Here is a 27,919-nt window from a genome sequence, read left to right on the forward strand (position 1 = left end):
AGAAATTATATATTAAAACCCCTCTTAATGTTTTCGTTTTAATAAAATTTTTAAAATTTTCAATCAAAAAATAAACTAGTAGCCGGCCATTGTTGATGTCAATAATTACACAATGCTCATGGGTGCTGAAGCTAATAAAATCAGTCGCACCCAAGCGCCAGCAGAGGGCGACAAAACTCCAAAAAACACAAGTAACAAGTGAACATTGCACTGTGCTGTCATTTTAATCTGTTTGAGTGGGGCAGGTGCGTTAAATGCGTCAAATATTTTAACGTGATTAATTTAAAAAATTAATTACCGCCCATTAACGCGATAATTTTGACAGCCCTAGTTTGTTTTGGAACCGCTACATTCGCAGCTATTTTTATAAAATGCGTAGAACCGCAAATTTGCAATTTCTGAAATAAAAAATTTGACAGAACACTGTCACACCTTCCACTCTCGCTCTTTGCTGACATAATTGCTGCATGCGTACATAACACGATTTGGATTAGCCGGTTACATCAAGAGAAACTTCATCTCCAAAATTAAGGGCCCGTTCGTGCTGATGTTCAACAAAAGCCTAAATCAAGCTAACAAGACCACGCAGTTGGACCTGCATTTGCGTCTTTGGGAAGGCGAGGGGTCCAGTCGGGGGACCCGGCACTTGCACTTGTTTACGTGAAGAAGAGCGCTCACACGCCAGAAGAAGACCGACAGCTACGTAGCTCTGAGTGAGTGGGCGAGATAGCGAGAGACAAACACGGCTGCGAACCTATGTTCATTGCTTATGCTTGTAAAATATCTCTACAGAGGCAACGCCTGTGTGTATCATTTTTTCTGTTGTTGTCGTGTGTTTTCCACCCGCGATCGGACACTTAAAGCCAGTTGTGTGGTTGTTTGAACGATGTATTAATGCTAGCGAACGCATGCTGACCGTTTTTGCCATTGCTGTAAAAGCACCTAATTATCATTTATTTACGTTGATGCGAACCTGTTTGGTATCGAGGATGAAATTGATTCAGCAAATTATACGGACGTCCAGCATCGTCATTTGGGAGTTGAGCCCGCTTAATAGCCAGGACGGAGCTGTAGCGTCCTGGTGAGGACAGTATATTCGCATTCAGTTGTTCATGCACTGTACACTGTACACTTATTCAGCATGTGGTTCTCTATTGTATTTTTGAATTATATTGCCTTTGAAGATGACATGTCTGTTCTATGTGTTGGATTTTATCAAGTAAATTTCCCCCAAAAATGCGACTTATACTCCGGTGCGACTTATATATGTTTTTTTTTCTCTTCGTTGGGCATTTTATGGCTGGTGCGACTCATACTCAGGTGCGACTTGTAGTCCGAAAAATACGGTACTTGAATGGTAATTTAATAATAAAAAAAATAATAATAATCACTGAAATTTTTAAAAATAGCTGAGTTGTGACATTTGAGAGCCAAAGCATCAAAATATTATTTGAATCTTAGTGTGAATCGAGATTGATCGTTACGCTTTAGGGCGAAGGTGCCATATCAGAGTTATGGTGGCGTTCTGAGGAGAGATAGTACCTGCGAAACCATGTCAACATTGTATAAATAATACATTTGCATAAATTCTTCATTAGCTGTTACAAAATACTTTCTGCATTTGATTATCATCATTCATTGTTCATTTTGAATCAAATTCATGAATATTTTCTCAAAGTGGTCGATCCCTCTGTCATAACTTTTTAGGGCACCAGATGAGCTTGCTTGATGCTGCACTTTTAAATTTAACCCGTTTAATCCAATTATTTTCATTCAAGCCAGGTATCACTGGTTTAAAAATAATATAAAAAATATCATTGTTTTTATTGTGATTGGTGGGCTGAAATTGGTTATATCACACAGTTGCCAGGATTCTACACGTTTGGATTGAAATCACACATTGAGTCTGCCACTCTGGTGGGCACATAACCTGGGCACAGGGCTTATGTTTAGTTTTCACAAATAATATTGCAAATATAGAATACAGTGGGCTATATTCATTTTTTTTTCTGATAAAATTTAGTGCAATTGTAAACAAATGGAAACCCAAAATCACAGACACATTAATTTAATACCACTAGAACAGTGGTTGTTCGAGGTCATAAAGATGTGGATGCCCCTGATTTTATAATTTGTCAAATTTCATTGGCTCCATGGCAGATTGATGCGTAACTGGTGGAGCAGCAGAAAAGGGAGGCACCATCCTGAGAACCATTACAGCCGCTGGGAGCAAGACCACGTCCTGCAGAACTTCAGCCAGCTGGGATTGTTCTATGAATACCTAGAGATGGGTAGGTTCATTTGGAATACTTACCTGTTTATATGAATGAATGAATAAATGTGACAATTATATTTCGTTTGCAATTTTAAAGGTTCATCATTCTCTCAATTACAGAGTGGGATACATATTTTTATTAATGTTGTCTCTGTTTTCTTTGTTCATCCTCTGTGGCTCCTCTCAGTGGTCCAGTTTGGTTTCATCACTCTATTTGTAGCATCTTTTCCTTTGGCTCCCGTTCTGGCTTTGTTCAACAATATTCTGGAAATTCGGGTGGACGCCTGGAAGTTCACCACCCAGTTCAGACGACCTGTGGCATCCAAGGCTAGAAACATTGGAGCTTGGCAGGAGATTCTTAATGCAGTTGCAATAATGTCTGTCGTTACAAATGTGAGTTTCTGTTTTCCAAATAATGTGCTACTTTACTTTGCTTCTTCAAGCATTGCCTTTGTCCATTTGTATTTCACAATGTCTTTTACTACCCTTATTTGACAGCTTCTTGTGCTCATATTAATTTCAGGCGTTTATCATGGCCTTCACCTCAGACATGATTCCCCGAATGGTCTACCTCTATGCGTACGGCAAAGGGGCCTCCATGAGGGGTTATGTGAACAACAGCTTGTCGATATACAACATCTCACAGATTCCCTACCGAAACATGCCAGAAGAAAAGGACAACTGGTTTGATAATTCAACATCCACTTGCAGGTAATATACAGTATATATTTAATAAATACGAAGGCCTGGGCTGAACAGTTTTAATATTTGGGAATGTTAAGCCTCATAGCTGAGAGGGTTCTCCCAGCAAAAAAACTAAATTTTCTCCAAACTTAGAGTAATTGGTCATACAGAAATAATCAGTTTCTCAAATGTTTCCCAAAATGTTGGTAGGCTACTACTCTGTAAAATGCACAGTCGTCATAGAAATGTACACTGTCCCTACTGTGAAACCCGGAGGAGATTACTATGGTATGTTCGGGGGCTACTTCGCTGCATCTGGCACGAGATGTCTTAAATCTGTGCGGGGTAGTGTTGCAACAATTAATCAATTAACTCGGGTAATTCGATTAGAAAAAAGCTTCGAATCAAATTTTGCTGCTTCGAGGATTCGTTTCATTAACAGTGGCGTTGTAATGGTTTGTTTTGAAAGCATTTGAATTTAGTTTTATTGATTTGGGTGGATACACTGCCCTCTATTGGCAACAGTGAATATGACATAACTCATCTAACATGGCTGAATCCAGCTAGCCTGGAACTCCAGACTCCCCGCTGTTCCAGCTATAGAGTCTGGGACCCAGCTCCTTATTGGCCTCTCGAGCCCGAACGAAATCGTCCGTGCAGTCAGATTTGTCTATTTGCGTGACGTGCTCTTAACGAGCAACGTCACTCTTACGCGTTAGAAGTCGTCCCCACAACAACACAGATGGTGAACGGGAGAGCCGAGAATATGTTCCTATCCGCGGTAAATTCAGTTTTAAATGTCCAAATACACATTGAGTCACTAAAACCAACAGTCTGTCTCACGCTAGCCATGTTGAATAAACTTCTACGGTTTCCTTGTATGTTTACGTCCTCGCGGTAGAGTTTCTTGTCGCTTTACCAACGTCATGTCCGCCCGTCGCTGATTGGTCCACTCAGCTCTCTGTTTGCTGTGGCTTGCTCCGCCCGGAGAATTTGATCCGCGGACCAGTCGCCAGAACAGCAGTGAGTCTGGAGTTCCAGGCTAGAATCCAGCTGCTCCCTCTTAAGACCAAAGTGAAAATTCCATCATTGTTTCTCAATTGGACTGTTAAAATGTTCCTGTTTTTGAATATGTTTATGGATTAATATCGTTTTACTCATGGCAGGACATTCCCCCTAGCACAGCTCCATCTAGTGGATGCATAACACAACCCCAACCACTACTGCCTTATAATGCTGCGTGCCCAATATATGAAAACAGTTTCAAAATAGGCCATTCGTTGAAAGTGCGACTTATACTCTGATGCACCTTATAGGGTAAAAATACGGTGTTTACTGTGTTTTCAGTCGCACTTCAAGTGATGGCATATGTGTTATCATGTTTGAACGTGATTGTTTTTTTTTGGGCACAGCCACATTCCGTTTGTTAGTGGCTGTGCAAACTTGTGCATTCACAGTTTTCAGGTTTTTAATTTTACTCCCCCTCTCATTCAAACAAAAAAGCTAGTGGTGACCTATGACTTCTGCACTTGTGCATCATGGAACTCTCCCTGTTGGGGTTTACAGATACAGAGACTACCGCTACCCCCCGGGCCACTACAGGGAATACACTCACACCATGCAGTTCTGGCATATCCTGGCTGCCAAAATGGCCTTTATTATCATCATGGAAGTAAGATATTGACTCTTTCTTTCATTCAAATATGTTCGTATGGAAAAGGTTTTGATTGAGTTTTAATTAATGTCCTTCTGTTCACTTTCTCTCTGCAGCACGTGGTCTTCGTGGTCAAGTTCTTTGTGGCATGGATGATTCCAGATGTGCCTTCAGATGTGAAGGCACGATTTAAACGGGAACGCTACCTGATTCAAGAGTATCTGCACAACTACGAGGTAGAGAGACTCAAACTCCAGCTGAGTGCCAGCTTCATCAACGAACCCCTCTCAGAAGTGTCCTCTGTGCCGGACAAGCATGAAGTGCTATCTGAGTGCCTCTAGTGGTGGCCAAGAATGGACATTTGAGCTTGTGTTTTTACCTGCTGATGACTTCCATATGCAAGGGCTTCCGTGATTAGGCAAAAACAATGCTGGCCTCGTTTCTTCTATAATGGGCATATCCACCCTGCTATAATGGATTCCTATATTAGGAACCAAGCAGAGATAGTAGAGGAAAACATCATTGCAATCAATATTTTGCATCTGCTTCTCAAATGCATGTTGTGTATTTGTGCCATACAAAATACAAAGGAAGGGGTTGATGTGGAAAAATGAATAACATTGAGCAAAATGATTGTGCAATTATCCATGCAATGCCTTGTTCTTTTCCATAGCTTGCAGTTAAGAAAAAGCTACATGCATTTATGTACGTGCTAATTAAGGAGAATGCCATTGTAATTACCCTTTAAATAATTTTAATTGTGATATATTTATCCCAGCATGTGATGCTTGTAAAGAGGGTACTTGACAATTGACTGAATATGTCAGAAAAGCTGTATGTTGTATCGTGGTGGCAAAAAGTAAGTGTTATCATTGTAAAAATATATGTTACATTTTTGTTTGTCTTGCAACCATGAAACGAAGGTAGAAGAAAATCACACTGGTTATTAAAAAAAAAAAAAAAAAAAGTGATAAGATTCCACTGCTCATGAACGGCTCTAAAAGATAAGTAATGCATTTGTTGCTTTTTTTTATTTTGTAAAAATATCCCTTCACAATGGTACTGTAACAATCAACTTTTTTGTTTGGTTTAAATCTTTGTATCAGTCAGGTTTAAGGGTGCAAACCGCATTCAAACAATGATGAAGACTGTGCAACCCTACAACTGTATTTCAATGTTGTTTTGGGACCAATTACAAAATCTTTTAATCCAGACTAAATGAGAACAAGAAAAAATATTTTTATTTCTTACAATGCAAACATCAGATGGAATATTATTTGTTGTGCTATATGCATAGATAATAAAAGTATCTGTACCGGATTCCCTTTTCCTCTCCATTATTTATTTGTCAGCAATTCTTTCACAATTAACGGCTGGTATCATTAGGCTAATCTCATGAGACAAGATGCTTCCAATAGTCAATGGACGTGTGCTTCCCTTGTTAGACCGGTCGTTGTCTTTTTGGTGCAATTGTATCTCAAAGCCTCAAGCTTTGATGTTTGAAATCATCTAACCACCCCTTCCCTCTATTTTGTCCCAATAAAAAAAGAAAAGAGTCATTTTCAAACAGTATTTTTATGTACTCACAGTGCGTCTGTAAATTGTCCAAATAATAAAGTATGCATGTTCATTTCATTTTATTGACATACTACCACACATTTAAAAAAGATAAGGCACGAAATTCGGTATGTGGGGTCCCAGGTCAACCCAGTAATTCCTAAACACTTATAAAAATAGATGTGAGATTAACGTATTTCCACACTCAAAACTTAATGAGTGTTAATTGTTTCTTGTTTGAATTTTAGCTGCATTTGTTGTAAGAAGGCTACACACAGCTCAATTGGAGTCAAAATGACATATTTTCAGACTTTTTTATACAACACATTTGATAATAAGATAATTCACAAATAGCTTAAACAATGTACTTTTTTATAGGATTAATTTACTATTTGTAGGTTTTATGTGTTATTGGCAACTACACCCCAAAAAAATGCACATGCACTATTTTAACTTTTAAAAAGGTGTTTTTCATTGTATATAGACATTAGTTTTGTGTTTTTCCACATTACTGAATCCATTGTTGTAGTTATCATGTAAGAGAGTCAAAACACCTATGAATAAGCGTTGCTTAATATATACGTAACGTGATTTTAGCTTTTAAACAGTTGTTTTGTAAATACACATTAGCTTTGTGTTTTTATACATTACTGACTCCATTGTTGTATTAATTATGTGAGTCATTTAAAACACTTATCAAAAAGCATTGCTTAATATATATGTAACGTGATTGCACAAATTGTATGACTTTTGTCCCCCTGAGTTTGCCGTATACTGCAAATTTGTGGAGTTGATTTTTTTGGTGTAAATTATTTTTGAGTTGATTTGATGTTGTTTAACACCAGCAATGTTCAGATCGCTCTTGGCGCTGTGTCAATTAAGTGAGTTGAACACAAACCCCTGGCAGAGTTCAATGTACTGGCAGAGTTAATCAGCCACACCCAGTTTATGTGCATGTGTCACAAAACAAAGCGGGCGCAAAGACTTGTGGGTGAAATGACACCATGACTGTAAGTAGTGTTGTGTGTAAATACAGTGCCTTGCAAAAGTAGTTGGTCCCCTTGAACCTTGCAACCTTTTGCCACATTTCAGGCTTCAAACATAAAGATATAAAAGTTTTAATTTTTTGTCAAGAATCAACAACAAGTGGGACACAATCGTGAAGTGGAACAAAATTTATTGGATAATTTAAACTTTTTTAACAAATAAAAAACTGAAAAGTGGGGCGTGCAATATTATTCGGCCCCCTTGCGTTAATACTTTGTAGCGCCACCTTTTGCTCCAATTACAGCTGCAAGTCGCTTGGGGTATGTTTCTATCAGTTTTGCACATCGAGAGACTGACATTCTTGCCCATTCTTCCTTGCAAAACAGCTCGAGCTCAGTGAGGTTGGATGGAGAGTGTTTGTGAACAGCAGTCTTCAGCTTTTTCCACAGATTCTCGATTGGATTCAAGTCTGGACTTTGACTTGGCCATTCTAACACCTGGATACGTTTATTGTTGAACCATTCCATTGTAGATTTGGCTTTATGTTTTGGATCATTGTCCTGTTGGAAGATAAATCTCCGTCCCAGTCTCAGGTCTTGTGCAGATACCAACAGGTTTTCTTCCAGAATGTTCCTGTATTTGGCTGCATCCATCTTCCCGTCAATTTTAACCATCTTCCCTGTCCCTGCTGAAGAAAAGCAGGCCCAAACCATGATGCTGCCACCACCATGTTTGACAGTGGGGATGGTGTGTTCAGGGTGATGAGCTGTGTTGCTTTTACGCCAAACATATCGTTTTGCATTGTGGCCAAAAAGTTCAATTTTGGTTTCATCTGACCAGAGCACCTTCTTCCACATGTTTGGTGTGTCTCCCAGGTGGCTTGTGGCAAACTTTAAACGAGACTTTTTATGGATATCTTTGAGAAATGGCTTTCTTCTTGCCACTCTTCCATAAAGGCCAGATTTGTGCAGTGTACGACTGATTGTTGTCCTATGGACAGACTCTCCCACCTCAGCTGTAGATCTCTGCAGTTCATCCAGAGTGATCATGGGCCTCTTGGCTGCATCTCTGATCAGTTTTCTCCTTGTTTGAGAAGAAAGTTTGGAAGGACGGCCGGGTCTTGGTAGATTTGCAGTGGTCTGATGCTACTTCCATTTCAATATGATGGCTTGCACAGTGCTCCTTGAGATGTTTAAAGCTTGGGAAATCTTTTTGTATCCAAATCCGGCTTTAAACTTCTCCACAACAGTATCTCGGACCTGCCTGGTGTGTTCCTTGGTTTTCATAATGCTCTCTGCACTTTAAACAGAACCCTGAGACTATCACAGAGCAGGTGCATTTATACGGAGACTTGATTACACACAGGTGGATTCTATTTATCATCATCGGTCATTTAGGACAACATTGGATCATTCAGAGATCCTCACTGAACTTCTGGAGTGAGTTTGCTGCACTGAAAGTGAAGGGGCCGAATAATATTGCACGCCCCATTTTTCAGTTTTTTATTTATTAAAAAAGTTTAAATTATCCAATAAATGTTGTTCCACTTCACGATTGTGTCCCACTTGTTGTTGATTCTTGACAAAAAAATTTAATTTCATATCTTTATGTTTGAAGCCTGAAATGTGGCGAAAGGTTGCAAGATTCAAGGGGGCCGAATACTTTTGCAAGGCACTGTAGCTGGAGTGTGTTTGGTTGAAAAGACACATAACAGTGAGCCTGACGTCTGTGCTTGCTTAAGGGATGCAAAGTCTGTCTGTTATCTCTCACGAGCACAGCAGTCGGATACATTTGGCAGGTAGGCCCATGTTCATCACTGGGGTACCCCACTCATCCAGAATATTAACAACATCACCATGAGTATTTAAAATTATCACTCCTCTTGTAAGAAAACAAAAGGTGGTTATGCATTATACATGTAAACGGTTTGAATAGGAATTGCTTAACTTGTAAAAGAACTTTACTGAGTCTTAATTTAATCAGTATGGCATTTGGCCTTTGGCCTTTTTGAGTGTGGTTAGACATTTTGCATGTAAAAGGGTTGAATAGGAATTTCTTAACTTGTTCAAGTAGTTTATTAAGTCTTACTTAAGTCATTTAGGCAATTTTCATTTAACTTCATAACTTAATAGTTACGTAAAGCAGTTGTGTGAAACCACTTGAAATAAGGTTCTTGCATTAATACCGTGTTTCTTTCTTTTTTTTTTTTTTTTTTTTTTTAATATACTCAATTGATTAAAGATTAAAGATGAAAAAGATTAGGGCTGATTGAAGAACCATTACTACAGTGACCATAACGCTTTCATTTGTGGGATTTTAGAGCCCAGAATTTGATGGGGTTGTATTTGATGGTGTTGTATTTTTTTATGGCCACCAGGTGACAGTCTTCGCCTATAAATGAAAGCCTACATGTTCAACGTCGTGTGGCTTCACAAAAATAAATAGATGATTAAAAATCTATGTCAATCAAAATGCCTATAATCATTTTTTTTTTTTTTTTTTTTTTTGTGATTACTACCATTATCATTATTATTATAAATGTTAATGTGACTAGCCTAGTGTTAATATTCAGTTGTTTATTTGCAGGTCGTGATATAGAATGGTACATATATGCACTTATATTCATTTAATCTCTAAATCTGGTCATGTATCAATGGGAAGCGCTCGTTGTCTGGGAGAGGAACATGTGGAGAGACGCATACATTATTGATGGATTCCTACGCGGAAAAGAGGAGGTTGTTGGAGGGAAAATCCACTCCTGCTCATTTGGTTTCCATAGCACCGCCCTTGGGGGCTGCAGCTATCATAATGAGGGATTTCTACCCTTGCACGTTTGCTAGTTCGTTTTCCATTTTTGTGTTCATAAAAGCCTCAAAGTCATCACAATAAAATTGGACAATCTAGTCACCTGGAAGCAGTATAGAAACGGGCCAAATTATTTGTAATGTATGTATCGTTGCCCTCATTTTCTTATTAACACACAAATGACGAAGGGGGAGTCGTGTGCAAAATATTTCGATGATAAACGCTGATTTCGAACGTGTTTCTCGCTCCACATGTGTCCAGATGTTGAGGCTGTCGCTGACCTCGGTGCTGAACACGCCGTCAGATCAACCTGCGCTCAGCACACGAGACACCAGTGGCTCACACCCTCTTTGATTTTTTTTTTTTTTTACACTCATCCCATAACAGCTTTCATCTACAATATCAACTTTATCGCTTTTCTCTTTTCTTTCCCCTCTCTGGCAGAGGGAGTCTCGTCGTTCACTCCAAGGCATCATCCACTCAGTTGGTGCCTTTGCTGCTCGCTACTGGCCAGTTGCGCCTCCTGCTCTCCAGCTCGCCATCCAGGGAGCGAGGTTGATGCTGGATGATGAATGAAGGCGCTCACATCGCCTGATCCCTTTCACTAGACGAAGGTGTTTTCTGTTTTTTTTTTTCTTTCTTTCTTTTTTTTTTTTTTTTTTTTTTTGTGGATTCGTCGTCCAGGAAGACTCATCATCTGGATCGTCGCCTGTCTTGCTCTCAGAACTTGGCTCGTTATTTAACCGTGTAGCCGCCTGAGTCGGCTCTCCCGCTCAGGAACATCATGTGCAAGCAGTAAAGCGCAGACTACAACAACGACGACAGCACAGGCCTGCACATAGACGCTGGATATGGAGTCGATGAAGACCAGGGCCACGGTGGGGATGAAGGAGTTGGCGGGGAAGACCCTGGGCCACATGCACAGGTAAGGACGCGATGGTTTCAATTGAGCCTGATGGATAGCGCATGAAGGGAGAGGTGGGCATTCCCAGATGTCACAATTTTATTTGTATTGAGAGATTTACACACCTGCAGGCCACTGACAAGTCATTTCAAACTAACAGAGATCTGGAGGCACGCCTCTATAGTGAGAAGAATTATGCAATCCAGTGCGTGTGTGTTGCGCGCGCACACACACACATTCGATATTGTCAGGGGTCAATCCATTGATACAAGGCCACTGTGTGAATGTGCGATGTCACTGTAACTCGTGTTAAATTAAATCACATAGCCAACCTGAATGGGTTTGCACGGTTGGAAAAAAACCCCATGTTGAATATATGAAAAAAAAATATATATATATAAAATAAATAAATAAAAGAGTGGAGGGAAGATCCGGTTATATTTAGACACGTTTAGACATCTTCTCATTTGCTTGGCTTTCTTATTGAGATTTTTTCACATTTCACTCTATTTATTATATAATGCATTGTAATCCTTTAGACGTTTTTTTCCTTTGTTGAATAAAACCACATTTTATTAAATGGTCCTATAATTAAGTGCTATTTCTCCTGCTGGAACAGTCGTGTTTAAATTATTGAAATAGAAATATCCTGAAATGTCACTGAAAAACAAGAATGCTAAGGAATTTAATATGTGAGTGTGGTGGGGAAGTAGGTAGGGGGAGAGGGGAGACATTTGAGGGATGCCCACAGATGTGCGTGGGGATCTGCTCAGTCTACTGAATGCCAATGAGCATAAATGTGATGCTGCAATGCGGTACAAGAACACATGTCCATTTTTTCTGTAGATGGCTCATCATCTTTTTTGTTTTTCCAATTAAAATTTGAATTATTTTTGGTGTGTCCTGAGACCCATAAGGTCTTACCCCACTTTCATGCTAAGATGATGCTTTTTAGACAAACTAAGGGATAAACATTCCAAAATTAACCAGAGTTTGAACATGGCCTCGTGTTTCAAATGGTCATGTTGAGAACCCAAGAAATAAAAATGAAAAAAATTAATAAATGGAGGACGGGGTTACGGTCTGGTCCTGACTGGGATCTTTTTGCAGGGTGATGGAGAAGAGGCAAAAAGGCGGAGAAGTGATCGAGTTGACGGAAGACGGGCGGCCCCGCGAGGCCGCGGAGAAGAAGCCCCCATTGTGCGATTGCAAGTGCTTCGGACTGCCGCGCCGATACATCATCGCCATTATGAGTGGCCTGGGATTCTGCATCTCTTTTGGCATCCGGTGCAATCTGGGCGTGGCCATCGTGGGCATGGTTAACAACAGCACTATCCACCAGAATGGCAAGATCATCATTAAAGAGGTGTGCCCAACACCTATCACGTCAGCGGGATACCGCTTTTTTTCTTTTTTTTTTCTCCTAACCCCTGCCCCAACCAATATAAAATATCGGATAGAAAGAAGAATGTGAAAGCATTTCTTGACACATGCACAAGAGGGACTGTGTCTCCAATAGAAACGTTTTCCCAATTTTAAAAACCATGCACACAACATTAGATCATTTAGATCACAAAAACCAAATAATATAGTGAACATGACCACGTTGCAACACTCTGGTTTATTATCCTACAATGATTGACATCATTATAGGCCTATCAAAAAGGCCCAGTTTTATTTATTGAATGTTTTCTCATGGCCCAATGAAAGTATTAAGCAAGACGTGAGAGCTATGCGGCATGTCTTGCAATTGTGCTGGATGATGTTTCGTGCAGTATGCATATTTTAATTATGAAAACGTGTTGGATTATTAAACAATAGTTCACCGATTCCAAATCGAGCATTGCGTTGCTTTTTCTTGGCTTTAATTCAAAATAACACAAAACGTATACAGGCCAAAGGATACTTTTTTTTTTTTTAATTAACAATCCGATAGCTCTCAAGTAAGGATTTATTTTTCAACAACAAAATCGGCTATACGAATTTCTTTTAAAATCTGCAAAAATAAATGTCATAATAGCACTTTATTTCCCCAATGATTTACCAGAAAGCCAAGTTCAACTGGGACCCAGAGACCGTGGGAATGATTCACGGATCTTTCTTCTGGGGCTACATCGTGACACAAATCCCAGGAGGATACATCTCCTCCAGGCTGGCTGCAAACAGGTAGGACGCAGCTCCAAGTGCCACACCCTCAAATGTGATCTGGTGGCGGGGGCTTGTTTGCGGCATGGCTACTGGTAGTCTCCCAACCCCCAAAGGATGAGGAGTCGATTTTCCTGCCCTGGTGACCATGTCGCAGTGTCCCTGCAAATGAACCCCATTACTCCATGAGGAAATAGTCTCAAAGCGCATAGGAAGCGTAGGACGACTCAATACGTTAACAAAATTGTCGTTTGTTAACCAAGTGACTATTTTGGGTAATTTAATGATAGACAAACAAACAAACAAACACAAAAACAATGTTCTGGCGTCCACTTACTTGGACAACACATTTTTTCCCGCGTATATTAACATTTGAGGTCTCTTTTATAATAATAATAATAATAATAATAATTATATATATATATATATATATATATATATATATATATATATATTTATAGATAGATATAGATATAGATAGATATATTGTATATAGATATATAGATAGAGCCATGCCATATATATAGCCATGCCGCAAACAAGCCACCACCACCAGATTTCATTATTAATCATTATTTACAAACACACAGATATTATACATTAATAAAATAAGAGAAATAAAATTAATAACAGAATAACAGAAATACAACTTGCTTAGGGCCCCCAATAACAGTATAAAGTTGATTTGAAAAAAACAACAACAAACAAACATAGTAGTTAACCCATGCCACTGACAACGAGAGACGTCCAATTCATTTGGTGAATTATCATTATCAGCCTCTTCCAGTTAAAATGGACGTCTAGTTCCATCAATGTCAGCCAATGGGTTAAATGAGTAACCTATAAAGGGTTTTTTTTTTCTCCTTGTGTGATAATATTCGGCACCTCTTGATGCTTTAAAAAAAATAGTAATTTTATTCATTTCTCATTTTATACAAAAAGGCATTCATGTTTATTTGAATGGAGAAAAATGACGCAAAGGCTACTAGGCTACTAGGCTGCGGGCAGTGTCGCCCTGCGTCGGGCTGCGTGCCACCTGTTAATAAATTCCCCGGGGGGCGCGAGGCTCTAATCTGCAGTTCTCTCTAGGTGTGAAACCGACCCTGAATGTGTTGGCACTATAAGGCCTTTATTCACACATCAATGAATTCGTTTTTATTTGATAACACGACTTCACTCATCAAAATTTGTATATCCAAAACAACGGGATTCCAATATATTTACAGGGATTTGAATCGAAATTGTCAATTAATAGTCGAGTTCATTTAAAAATAATAATAGTAATAATACATTCTGAATTCCTAATTTTGTACAATGATGTCTTGTACGTGCTGGTCTGCACGCTGATGTAATTGCCGCCATGATGGTCCCGTGCCTGACACATGAGTCGACCGGATTATGGGGGCCCCCTCCCGCCTGCCTGCTGGAGATGAGGAAGGCGGAGCATGCGACAGAAATGAAAAATAGCTCGGTGCTTGTGCGTGTGCGAGCGCGCGTGTTGCCACCGCAACCTAAAAAATCGCTTCTTTTAATGTGTGTTAAAAAAGAAAAAAACAGTAACAACCACGCTCGCGCACAACAAAGATGTCTTGAAATGCAGTTTTGAAACGCTCTTCTTTTTGGAAGCAATTTCTTACAGGAGCTCTGACTTGGTTGCTACGCAACACTATCGATGGGACGAGTCTGTGTTAAATATTTATCTTGATGACGTCTGCTACACTGTTGAGCCTTTGGAAGCAAACGAATGTTGCTCTAATTTGGTTATAAATTGATCAGCATGAATGATATCAGGGCGTATTGATAATTACTCCATTTATTTTTAAATATTAAGAAATCCAATTAAAAGGCTGTATGAAATAAGTGCACGCGTTACAATAATGTTGAAAAAAAAATAGTGAACGCTTGTGAGTGCAATTTACAAAATGTGTTTCTTTTTTTTAGGGTTTTTGGCGCAGCCATTGTTCTCACGTCAATTCTCAACATGTTCATTCCCTCTGCTGCTCGTGTCCATTATGGTTGTGTCATTTTTGTTAGGATATTGCAAGGACTGGTAGAGGTAAGCAGTCTTCATTCTAAAAACAGCACCTTCCATTATGGCTATAGGAATAGAAATGGTTGCACATCAGCCTGTTTGAATTTTACACAATGGAAAGCCAAAGGAGTGTAAAGTGCACTTGATATCCACCGTGCAGAAATCTGAGATGGCCTATATTGATCTATACTGCTTTGTGGCATCGTGCACCTCCCTTTCCTTGACTGTACTTTCACAACAGATACATTTTGATGCACATGAATAAAATGCATTGTATTTGTCAGTCAAACTGAAAGTACTTTTCATGTCAGGGTAGCTCATTCAAATGATGAACCCTTAATCACTTCAAGGCTGCTTTGCTCAACAAATTAGGGAGCATTTGTTCGTGCTAATTGGGGGAAAATGTTAATCTTTGTTAGTTATTGTTAACCACTGGTTCACAGAAAAAGGCATGCACCACATACTTCACTATATTCTAATGAGGTTTTTGCCAGAGGAAGAATCTTTGTAAATGGCTCGCTTGACTCCTCAAACATTTCATATAGGGAGTCACCTACCCAGCATGTCATGGCATATGGAGTAAATGGGCACCTCCACTGGAAAGGAGTCGTCTGGCCACCATCTCTTTCTGTGGTAACTATGAACGGGACTGTTTTCTGTAGAGGACGTTCAGTCAAGGTTGGTCCTACACGCACAGTGATATCTTTCACGTTTTGTCATGCTTCTTTTCAGGTTCTTACGCTGGTGCTGTGATCGCAATGCCTCTGGCTGGGATACTGGTCCAGTATACAGGATGGTCTTCGGTATTTTATGTCTATGGTATGGTTAATTAAAGCATTGAATATGTTTAAGACAATCCTATTTCTCTTATAAACAGAATTGGCATATAAGGGTTGTAGCTTCGGAATGTTTCATGTATGACAGGAAAGCATGTACTGTACACATTTGGGCAACCTTCAAAATGGTTGATCATCAGTGCGTCCAATGAAAGTCAAATGGATTTTTATCCTAGGCAGACCAAGTATCGATTTACTCCCCCAGTGTTTTGCAGCGTTAATAACTGCCCCCCCATCTTTTTGTCTGTTCTGGAAACAGATAGCTGTCCTGCCTGGGCATGACAGTTTTCCCTCAGGCATTCTGCAAAGTCTGTTAAACAATTTGTGTACACACAGTTCAGAGAGAGGAAAAGAGTAAAACAGAAGTAGAAAAGAAAAGAAAGTGCTCAAGTCCTGTTTTTTTATTTGCTGTGTAGGATGCGTTGGTATCTTTTGGTACATGTTCTGGATATTTGTATCCTATGAGAGCCCTGCTGAACATCCCACCATAAGTGACGAGGAGCGCTGCTACATAGAGGAGAGCATTGGAGAGAGTGCCATGTTAATGGGCCCTGCTGAGGTGAGGAGATACATCACAACAAAGCCAACATTACCAGCCAAGAGTAACTACAGCTTTGTACATGACTTAAGTTTGAGCTCACTTCTTTTAATCAAACGAAATGTTCACTTCTACATGTCCATCCAATTCAATGTTTAAATGCCGAGAAATCCTCTCTTGCAGAAATTCAAGACACCATGGAGGAAGTTCTTCACCTCAATGCCGGTCTATGCAATTATCGTGGCCAACTTCTGCAGGAGCTGGACGTTTTACTTGCTACTCATCAGCCAACCTGCATACTTTGAGGAAGTGTTTGGCTTTGAGATAAGCAAGGTTAGTCATAGAAATGTTAAATATGTACAGTATATGTTAAAAACATGCATGTGCTATGTTTAGGAGCATGGAATACTTTGTACTTTGCTCTTGGAATAAACTGAACAGCCAATGATATTTCATAGATGGGTTGGTGTGATGATGATGATATATGTATGTATGTTGTCTGTCTGTCTGTCTGTCTGTCCAAACGATGGCTGCAATCAAAATAACATCATTGGAAAATCTGTTATGACCAATTAAATTTACGGATTACTGTATTTGGTCACACCTTGTTGATAAGTGACACATGTGTCAAAGTGTAAATGGAGAATGTTCAAGTTCTTGTTTAAAACCTTCAAGTACTAAACACAACTAAAGTGTAGTTAATAAACAACAAGTAAGCTTAGCATTTGATAAGAAAGGGCTAATCCAGTCATGACTCAAGAAAAAGCAATTACCGTAATAAGCCGCTACTTTTGTCCTTAATTTTGAATCCTGCGGCTTATAGTCCAGTGCGTCTTATTTGTTGATTTATTTGAGTTAATAGGTCCAGTGCGTCTTATTTGTTGATTTATTTGGGTTAATAGGTAACACTTTATTTGACAGCGGCGTCATGCGACTGTCATAAGACCGTCACATTTATAACATAATACTATCATGGGCATTACTGAATGTTTATGTCATCAAGTGTCGTCCGGCAAATTATGTCACTAACTATATTTATGTCCTGTTTGGATCTTTTACATCCATTCAAAAGTGAAATACTTTACCAGATAACACTAAATGACCTATGTTATAAGCATTCATAAATGGTCATGACAGTGTCATGTCATAATTATGATTGTTTAATGACAGTCTTATGGCGCCACTGTCAAACAAAGTGTTACCAAATACAATAACTAACAATTAATGAAAGAACTAGAACACTAACTGAAGAAATAATTAGCGCAGAGCATGAATTTTGATTATTATTTACACCTGCAGCGCTGCAATGCATGCTAGGAGGCATATTGGACAACAGCAGTGCTGCGGTTGACTGTGACCCCCAAGGGAGCAGTGATGACCAAATGAAGCTTCTTGAAGCAATGAAGCTTTGAACCACTGGGCTCCAAAGCTTCATTGATTTCTAGGTGGTTCATTTCGTCTTATGACAGTCGTTTGATGTTGCTGTCAAATAAAGTGTTAACAGTTAATATCTTTTGGTGTTAATATCCCATAATACAGTGAGGAAAGCTGCTGCTTATAGTCCAGTGCGGCTTATCTGCGGCTTATAACAAATGACGTTTTCGTGCCAAATTTGGTGGGTGGCGACTTATAGTCTTATAGTCTTATAGTGCGAAAATTGGGGTAGTGATTAATTTGGTAAAATAGATGGCAAACACAAAAGAAACTAAATTATTGTCAGACACAGAATACTGTGTACTTAATATAGTGTAGAAAACAAATCAGTGCCAAAGCCTAATGGGGATGACGGCTGCATTTACTTCCTGTGGTTGTAGGTTGGCATACTGTCTGCTCTGCCCCATTTGGTGATGACCATTATTGTGCCCTTTGGCGGCCAGCTGGCAGACCACCTGCGTAGCAAGAATATCCTGTCAACAACCACAGTCCGAAAAATCATGAACTGCGGAGGTGAGAAAGCTCGGCTGAGGACAAAGTATCAATTTTCACACCTCTTCCTGCACAGCTAAAGGGTGTTACTGTCACAGCGTTGGATGCCTACTGTTCACTTTTGCTCCAGTCTCAACTGCATGGTGATCAGTGTCAATGTAATGGTCAATACTAGTACGCATTTGTGATTGTCATTGCAGATTGATTTCATTTCTATCCCTTATGTAATTGAGAGAAAATCTTCATGCTCACTTAATTCAATTGGCATTGTGATGGTACACAGCCTGTGGGCTTAGTGGGCTTTTGTGTGCTCGTGACTGAGACCCGCTGTTCCCTCTCTGTTAGGATTTGGCATGGAGGCAACGCTCCTGCTAGTGGTAGGATACTCTCACAGTAAAGGGGTAGCCATCTCTTTCCTGGTGCTGGCAGTTGGCTTCAGTGGATTTGCTATATCAGGTTAGTGGATATTCTACTCCTCCACATAAGCCTGAAAGGTGGAAATAGTGGTGGAAAAATTGTGACAATGTTCACACTACAACTCAAGATTCTTATCATTGTGTTGCCTCTTTTACATGGCTACGGTACTGAAAATATGTGTGAATTAATACCTCTTATAGTGTTAACTAAAGCAGGTGCTATTAACTTGGCTTTTTTATTGTGATAAATGTTTTAATCTATACAGTATGCACAGTGAGTACAGTAAATAAATATTGTGGAAGTACAGGGATATATTTGAAATCTGACGAGACAGCTATATTTCTAATTTTCATTTGGCCTTGCGATGTTTATGAAACCTAAATCAATTCACTGTATCAGATGTGTCAGTAAATCAGAAATGTTAATTTCAAAAGATCTAATCAATAAATTGACAAACATTATCAACTAAAGTATAGCTGCATATCTCATTTAATGCTGGTGAAAAAGCAAATAAGAATGTGCCCAAAATGTATCCAGCATTTTTCTTGTTTTTTAAATTTGATGTCTAAATTCAGTCACATCAATGGCAGCTCTAACCTCTTCTAATGACATTCATAATTGTTGAATCTACAATAAATCCAAAACAGTTTATAATAAGATCACAAAGAAACAGTAAATGTGTGAAACGACTATGCAGTATACAATGACCCCTCGTTTTTCGCGGTTAATGGGAACCGCCCTCCCCCAGAGAAAGTAAAAAACATACATTATATATATATATATATATATATATGGCGGAAAACACTCAGGTGACTCGAAGTTCCGCTCTAAGACCCCCAATTTGGCCAAATTTCAAAACTGTCCTATATGCATGTGTGATACATCATTGGAAAGCTTAAAATCTCAATTTTCTGGGGGAAGAAAAATTTTGAACAGGAGAGTGTTAAAAAATAAATAAATAAATAAATAAAAATTAAACAGCAAAACACTAACTGGAGGTGAGAGCACACGAGAGCATAATTAAAGACGCCAGGATTTTAACAAGATATTATCGTGTACTTACCTTGTTTCGATTCAAAAACTCCATGTAGCATGTATCAGAGAGTGTCAAGACACAAATGTGAATGGCCACAGCCGGATTTTATGGGTGAAACATGGTAAAATAACACAGGTCGCGATGCAGAAATCGCAGACATCAAGGAGTGGTTGAGATGTTCTTTTTCATATATTTACTCTTTTAAACGTTTTTTTTTTTTTTTTGTTTGGATCGATTATTCATCATCTATCATATTGGAGAAAATGCGACTGTAACAAAAAAAAAAAAAAAAAGTTAAGCCATAGGCATGAGGTAGATATCCGTGACTTACTTACTCTTACTTTTCATTGTGACGTAATTTATTTAAAGGTTTAAAATATGCGAGTGAATACTTTTTTAAAGTCATTAAAAAAAAATACTAGACATCAATGAATGATTCTAAGCTAAAAATAACAGACATTTTGAATAATAAATATTATTACTTACCTTCTTTTTATAGCTGGGTTGAAACAAAAGCGGTTGCGCGATATCTGTAAACCGGGGTTTCCAGGGTAAAACGGACAAATTAAAAATAGTTCGGGGGCTTAATGCCCCATGAATCTACTATGGCAGCATATAGACATATTTTTCTATCAAACAACAGTTCTTCAATGGACTGAGGGCTCAAAGTTTGAAGTGCGAAGTAACGAGGGATCACTGTACATTTACTGTAAGCAGTCTTAAAAGACTATTATTTCTTATTATTCACTTTGTTGTTGCTGCAAAATCAGCATGGTAACGACTGCTTGTAGCAATGTGAGGTTTCTGACTGTGTGCAAAATTTGACTGCCTGTTGTTCCTGAGCTTTCTCCTAGAGTGTTAAATAATTCAGAGCCAATGGTCTCAAGAGATTTGTCAGGCAGACAGAACTGAGCAGCCAGTCAGAGTGGGGGAGAAACATGGCCAGTTATTGCCTGTTTTTGCTGCAAGGCAGTCACTTTTTGCACTCCTTTCAACCACTACTGTTACTACTGTTTTTGATACTCAGTGCATTACAATACGTCGCTCTGTCCATTTTATTAATTCCGTCTCAATGACCCTTCAAAATTCTATGCAAATCCATCTCATTCATTCTTATTTTATTTTCAGGCTTTAATGTCAACCATTTGGATATTGCGCCCCGGTACGCCAGTATCCTTATGGGCATCTCTAATGGAGTGGGAACCCTCTCCGGGATGGTGTGTCCACTAATTGTTGGTGCTATGACAAAAAACAAGGTATGACCAAAAAAAAAAAAAAAAAAAAAAGGCACCCCAAAACTAAACCTAATTAATTTAGGGGTGCCATTGAGGTTGGGACGTTGTGTAAAGCGTCAATTTAAACAGAATAAAATGATAGCCAATCCTTGTCAATCTATATTCAATTTAAATGACAACAAACACAATCTATTTAAATGATCAAATTAATAAACTCTTTGTTTATTGTAAGCGTTCAATCAGTTTAAGTTTAATGCCTGCAACTTGGGACAAGGGCACACTTACCACTGTGTTACATCACCTTTCCTTTTAGCAGTACTCAATAATCCTTTCGGGAACTAAGGAAGCTAATAGTTAAAGCTTTACAGGTGGAATTCTTTCCCCAGCTTCAGTTGCTAAAGAGCAGGTCTCCATTGTTATATTTTACAAATGGACCCAGATCTGGACTAATGAAAAGCCAGCATAGCACTCGCACTCTTATTACTACAAAGACACATTGTTGTAACACATGCAGAATATGGCTTTGCATTATCTTGCTTCATTAAGTGGGGAAATCACTAAAGATATTTCCTAAATGACACCATTTGTGCCATCAGAGATGTTTAAGTTATCTATGCTATGGATATGTACAGACACCACTCCCATCACATATGCTAGCTATTGAACTCCATGCTGATAACAATCTGAATCCTTTTCTTCTTTGAAAATTGATGGATTTTGAAAAACCATGCAAGATTCTTTCTTGTCAGACAGCAGCACACTTTTGTATTTTGCGTCCGTCCATATCAGGTGACCTTGGGGAAGGGACTCTAACTGTAGAAATGAACTGTGTTCACTGGCAATGGTTCTCTGAATTGTTCCTGATCCCATGCAACAGTATACTTTACACAGTGAGCTAGTTTTTAAAGCTAAGGACATGGGCAATGAATGTTTGTTTTTATATTTGCCAGTTGCATGACAGGATTCTTCAAAATTCTCTTAATCTTTTGACCGTATTACGGGCCATACATGCATAAGCACTGGTGAGCGACATTAAAAAATATATATTTTTAGCACATATAAAAAAAATAAAGATCAGAAATAGTGCTTTTAACTATATATGAGCAAACCAAAATACAAGTTTCTGTAAAAAATGTGACATTTTCTTGTTTTTAGCCATCAGTATTCAAAATCAAAACTGGGACATCCCATGTTGATCGTCAGTTCACTTCTGCTCATGCTTATCAACTACCATCTCTCCTTCACCTCTTCCAACACTTTGCTGCTCTACTTCGTCTGGACAGAAATGGGGATATATCATTGTAACTGTTATACAATTAGTCAGTGTTTCTGAACTGATAGGTTGCGACATAAAAGTAGTTTATGTTGTCTAGGTGGATTACCTAGTTTACCTCTCTTATTATTCCTTGCTGATTCATCCTTGCTGTGAGTAAATAACTTTTTAATATCCATTTGCAAGAGTAATGCTTTTTGAGTCAAATAGAAATAAAAAAAAACTAATATATCTTGTTGCAGATTACACAGTGACAAATAACATGCTTGTAAAACAGCTGGAAATTATGATGAGAACACATACAAAATTGTTAGAGGTTATAATACAGGTGGATTCTATTCATTTTGGTCATATGAACTAATAGCAATAAATAGCATCAGTAATGATACCATTCAAATACCACATATCACATTAACACAAAATTAGACAAAGCTCTTGGGTGAAAGCCTCTCACTCAAATAGCATTTCATTGTCGTTGTATTCATAGCCAGTTAGCTAAAAGACGACTGATCTGCTGCCGCAATTTATGACAAGAGTAAATTACTGCAGTTAACTGCTTGATACGTAAACAGTACAGTTGAATCATTTTAATTCCCAATTCAGGGCAATAGGCGACCTAACAAACATCAAAACAGAGGTAAAAATGAACAACAAGAATGAGTGGTTTATCTGGCACTAACCTGTAAAGCAGGGGTCCCCAAACTTTTTCCTGTGAGGGCCACATAACTTTTCCCTTCTCTGATGAGGGGCTGAGATCAGTTTGTAACAGAAAAAGTGTGATGATTGCAGGAGTGCCTAAATGTAAAAAAAATATGGTTTTTCAGAAAGGCACAATCAAATAACCCCTTCTGGATTCTTCACGGAACAAAAGTAAATAAAATAAAAATAATAATATAATAAAATAATAATAAATAATAATAACACTATTAATTAAATAGATAATAACCAAATAACCCTCTCTGAGTTCTTCACAGAAAAAGGCCAGGAAAAAAAACACTATTGAGAATTAAAAAAAAAAAATAAATAAAATAAAAAATTCTAAATCCTCTCTGGTATTGTTCAGGGGGCTGGACCAAATGTGGAGGCAGGCCGTATCGGGCCCGCGGGCCGTAGTTGGGGACCCCTGCTGTAAAGCATGTGAAAAGATGTCATTTGCAAGGTCGACTGCATGATTGGCACATGCACCGTAATATTGATGCTGCAATCGAAAAAATTATTCTGTATTAAATGGTGTATAAAAAGTGCCAAATAATCACTCAACTTTTGATGTAATGTTGGAGCATTAAGATAGGCTACTCCTGTTTGTAGCAAGTTACTATCAAGCATATTTTTATCCCACATTACAACTTTACAACAAATCAAAGGGATTTTCCAACTTGGGAAGTCAGGTCTCCCGACACACAAGAACACAGCATATTTCCCGAACGTGCTTCCATATTTTTTGGACAATAAATCACAGTTTTTGTCATAGTTTGGCTGGGGGTGTGACTTATACTCTGGAGTGACTTACAGTATGTGTTAAATTATTACACATTATTATATCATTTCACATATTATTTTGGTGTTTTGAAGCGACACTGATGATTTGGTAAACTTGTTAGCATGTTCTTATAGTTATCTGAATAACTCTTAATAGCTATGTTATGTTAACATACCGGCCATGTTCGCATTTCGTTGTTCATGCATCATGTAACATTATCATACTATACACTTATTCGGCATGTTGTTCTCTGTTGTATTTTTATTTTAAATTGCCTTTCAAGATGACATATCTGTTTTATGTGTTGGATTTTATCAAGTAAATTTCCCCCGAAAATGCGACTTATACACTGGTTCATTGTACATTTTTGGAATGGTGCGACTTATACTCAAGTACGACTTATAGTCTGAAAAATAAGGTATGTAGATTTAAAATTCCAAAAGTTTTTTTTTGTTTGTTGTGTTTTTTTTTTAACGGTGAGTTAACGGTGAAATTTGTATATATGTCTGGCAATGCATAAATGAGGAAATTCCCAAATTCCTCTAAATCGTTAATTTGAAAATGTTTTTTTGCACTGTTGGAATTCCTCTGTGCTCACGCAGTTGCTCACAAAGTGGAAAAATTCATCAACCACTGAGCCTTTCGAGTATACTACTTATATACCCAATAATGAGATTCACCTGTTTCCAATTAACCTATTCTCCAAACATGTTTTCTGAGGATTCATCAATGTTGCCCCATCCCAACTCTTTTGGAATGTGTTGAAATAAATGAAGTATAAGAGTATTTACAACAACAACAAAAAAACATCCCATAACATGAAATATTTGGCATATGAAATTTACATTATTCAATCAAATATGAGTTGAGAAGGATTTTATGATTAAAAAGAAAAAAAGAAAGCTTTGGCATATACAAACATGTATTAGAACCAGAGCAACCCATGGAAACGCTACATAATTGAATATGCTGTCGCCAATAAATTATTACAATTTCAAGGAGCAAATTTTAGACTGAATAGGTTCTGGATGTAGGTTAGTGCTTTTGATATGGTTTAGGCGAGTCGAGAATGTCTTTTGGCCTGGACTGAGTTCCACTGATATATTATTTTTCTCACTGCATAATAGACTGTATTTCAGTTGTAATCTCTTTTTTTCTCCTTCTTTGCACTGTTTAGACAAGAGAGGAGTGGCAGTACGTGTTCCTCATTGCCTCCTTAGTGCACTATGGGGGTGTGATATTCTATGGGATCTTTGCATCAGGAGAAAAACAACCGTGGGCCGACCCCGAGCTCACCAGCGAGGAAAAGTGCGGCTTCATCGATGAGGACGAGCTGGCAGAGGAGACGGGTGACATCACACAGAGTTACGGTGCTTACGGCGGGCCTGCCAAGTCGTATGGCGCAACCACACAGGTGAACGGAGGATGGGCCGCTAACTGGGAGAAGACAGAGGAGTATGTGCAAGAAGAGTCTCAGGGAGGAGGCTATGGTTATGGGCAAGAAGAGGGATATTCTTAAACCAAACACACAATACACACGTAGACCTCTTGAGTGTGTGTCAGTATAGTCATAAATTATATCAACAAATTACAAAGAAAAAAAAAAAACTCCCAATCCATTGTTGTTGTTTGCACAAGAAGTATCAGCGTAATGTATAATTGAAAAACTATTAAATGGTATTTGACTGAAAAGATGTAAAACACATATCAAATTGGCAACCTGTAAATGTATCATGCATATGGATAGTCAATATACTTATTTGAAGTGAGATTGTGTTTTAATGTAAATTCCTCATCTCATCCAAGAAAGGCTTCCTAAAAAACAGAAGCCTGTAAGATGGAGAGCCCTCATCAATTACATGACCTGCTTCTGGTTAAAATACCACACACTGCAAGCCAAACTTAAAGGGTCTATAAACTTGTCACTGCACAGCATTACAGTATAAACAGAAACTGACCACCGTCAATATTGATTGTATTGTATCACTCCTAAGAGCACATTTTTTGCATTGTTCTAGTGTAGACATTTGACATGTGACAAAGTGACATGTGTTTGGTAACATTGCATTAAGGTACAATGTCTCTTTCCAATGTTTCCTGTGTAAAATCCATTTTGTAACATGAAATCCCTGCGGTAAAGAGTGTGAGGTTAGCAATCTCAACAGTTTAGTGCAAGAGTAAAGTGTTATTTTGTTAAATAAAATGTTTGTTGTCAAATAAGCACATAAAAATATAACATAGATAATCACCAATGCAGAACAGAAAAGACACGCTGGAAGCAATTTTTTTTCCCCGATCAAAAAGATTTAATGTAAAAACAGAGTAACTGCAGGGTTTGTGCAATGCAACAAATTTGTTTCTCAGCAACAGAATATCAATATATTAGAGCAGCACAATAATACTGAGTAACATTGAAAATAGAAAATGCACATAGTTAAAGCACATTTTTAGCAAGTAAGAAGATATTACGTGTATTTCAGAGAATGAGGTGAGCATTCCTAAAAATATATGGATGTTTGCGTTTATTGATAGTTAAAATAAAGTAAATAATTATTTTCCATCTGAAGAAATAATAATCTGGCTATTAGAAAAATATAACACATTTTAAAGATTTGTCTAAACGTAAACACTCATATTCCAAAAATCAAATATAACAAATAATGGGCCAACACATTCCATCTTATAATTGCTCAAGGGGCCAAATATCATTCTCCACCCATTCATCAGCAATCAACATTAATAAATGCGTGTGAAAGAGTATTTATGCATGAAACCTGGTGGTGCAACTGTTCTTTTTGTTCATTCCATCCTTTCAAAATTGTTTTCTTTTTTGGGTTTTGTCTCAGAAACTGTTACCGGTGTTTCAATTTCTTTGCACAATCAACCAAAGGGAAGAGCAAAAATAGGTTTTAAAAGAAAGTTAAATTTTCTAAACAACTAAAAGACCATCAGCAACAAGTTTGCAGTCTGTACCACAAGTGTGCAAATGGCACCAAACATTTCTCTGTACTGTACAAAGCAATAAATCTATAGTAACAATTCTGTACCGATTTTCAGCATCACCATTAGATACTACTCAACAGGTTGTATGCATTTGTTCAAAATTCATATTTTTGTGATTATAAATGTAGAAAATGTGCACAGGTAGAAAATGTATGTATAAAAGGATGCTATAATATAGTCCATGATATATGATACAGTATGTAGTCTACCACAAACATCTTTGACAATGTCAATAAGAGTTTGTAACTGGGCTGCTCACCAGATATGAATGATAAAGTGGCTCCGTGAAAAACGGGTGCTGTTTTACTTAATGTGCTTCTATTTTTTTTGTCCCTCTGGATTGTACTGTATACTCTTGTGTCTCTTCTCCCCTATTTGTCTTATTGTCTTCTCTGTCTCTCTCTATCTTTCTATCTATCTCTATCACGCTCTAGTTTGTCAGTGTTGTAAATCAAGTGGAAGGACCCTCATCTTCCTTTTATACCCCAGTCACCCAGTGTAGTGTTTCCATTCTTTTGCCCTTGTGTATTTTCTGATTTGCTGTAGCTGTCTTAACAGTCACTGGCATTCAAGGACAATAATTGAAGTCTGTACTTTCAAAAAACAAAACAGAACAAAAAATAATTGTGCAACATTAAGTAGTTCAACTTTCCTGTTTTTGTGCCTCTGAAGTTAAAGTGTAATTCTCTGCCTTTTGTTGCTGTGTAAACTGAGAGGTTTGTTGTTGTCAAAAAAGATACTCTAGATCTTTTTTTTTTTTTTTTTTTTTTTAAATAACAAACTATGGAAAAACAATCTGCGTTTTATATATATTTTTATTGTGTATATTGACTGTCAAAGAACAGGTTAGTTTGAAATTAGGTGTGAACCTTGTCATTTGCAAGCTTTAAGGAAGGTCTGATATGGAAATCCACCATCAATATAAAAGGATTCCAAATAAAGTGTTCTTTCATGGACATAAAACAAACAATGTGTTCAAATTTAAAAGAACTGTTCAAAACAAATCGATAGTATGGGCAGTTTTGTAAAATTTAAAAACTTCAATGAATTCAAATGAATACACTACAAAGAACATATATTTATAATATATTCAATATTCATCAGATAAAAGAGCAAATATCTGAACCCTTTA

At 38.0% G+C, this 27,919-nt stretch overlaps 2 protein-coding genes across 4 annotated transcripts in view; both read left to right on the forward strand.

Moving 5' to 3' along the window:
* Nucleotides 1-6,220, forward strand: part of ano5b (anoctamin 5b) — a 44,066-nt gene extending 37,846 nt beyond the window's left edge. The window contains exons 17-21 of one of the 3 annotated variants that reach the window (XM_057839725.1): nucleotides 2,161-2,291; nucleotides 2,463-2,668; nucleotides 2,799-2,986; nucleotides 4,526-4,631; nucleotides 4,730-6,220. In XM_057839725.1, coding sequence (XP_057695708.1) covers nucleotides 2,161-2,291; nucleotides 2,463-2,668; nucleotides 2,799-2,986; nucleotides 4,526-4,631; nucleotides 4,730-4,954 — 856 coding nt within the window. In that variant the 3' untranslated portion in view covers nucleotides 4,955-6,220. The remainder of the gene's footprint in view (nucleotides 1-2,160; nucleotides 2,292-2,462; nucleotides 2,669-2,798; nucleotides 2,987-4,525; nucleotides 4,632-4,729) is intronic. The other 2 variants (XM_057839743.1, XM_057839734.1) reach the window with 2 other exon arrangements.
* Nucleotides 6,221-9,973: 3,753 nt separating this feature from the next.
* Nucleotides 9,974-27,582, forward strand: slc17a6b (solute carrier family 17 member 6b). The gene is made up of 13 exons (XM_057850918.1): nucleotides 9,974-10,103; nucleotides 10,224-10,887; nucleotides 11,977-12,232; nucleotides 12,914-13,032; nucleotides 14,953-15,067; nucleotides 15,589-15,676; nucleotides 15,776-15,862; nucleotides 16,296-16,438; nucleotides 16,601-16,750; nucleotides 18,232-18,364; nucleotides 18,689-18,799; nucleotides 20,925-21,052; nucleotides 24,962-27,582. The coding sequence occupies exons 2-13, from the start codon at nucleotides 10,814-10,816 to the stop codon at nucleotides 25,301-25,303; spliced, it is 1,746 nt and encodes a 581-aa protein (XP_057706901.1). The 5' UTR covers nucleotides 9,974-10,103; nucleotides 10,224-10,813; the 3' UTR covers nucleotides 25,304-27,582.
* The last annotated feature ends 337 nt before the right edge of the window (nucleotides 27,583-27,919 follow it).

The sequence above is a fragment of the Corythoichthys intestinalis genome, chromosome 1 (assembly GCF_030265065.1).
Source record: "Corythoichthys intestinalis isolate RoL2023-P3 chromosome 1, ASM3026506v1, whole genome shotgun sequence".
Taxonomy (NCBI): Eukaryota; Metazoa; Chordata; class Actinopteri; order Syngnathiformes; family Syngnathidae; genus Corythoichthys; species Corythoichthys intestinalis.

What these genes read in the sequence shown, in the direction of transcription:
- slc17a6b (XM_057850918.1), top strand. Translation starts at nt 10,814, where the DNA reads ATGGAGTCGATGAAGACCAGGGCCACGGTGGGGATGAAGGAGTTGGCG. An exon ending in TATTGCAAGGACTGGTAGAG is followed by an intron (nt 15,068 to 15,588) that starts GTAAGCAGTCTT and finishes CATTTCATATAG; the next exon opens with GGAGTCACCTACCCAGCATG. An exon ending in GTGCTATGACAAAAAACAAG is followed by an intron (nt 21,053 to 24,961) that starts GTATGACCAAAA and finishes TGCACTGTTTAG; the next exon opens with ACAAGAGAGGAGTGGCAGTA.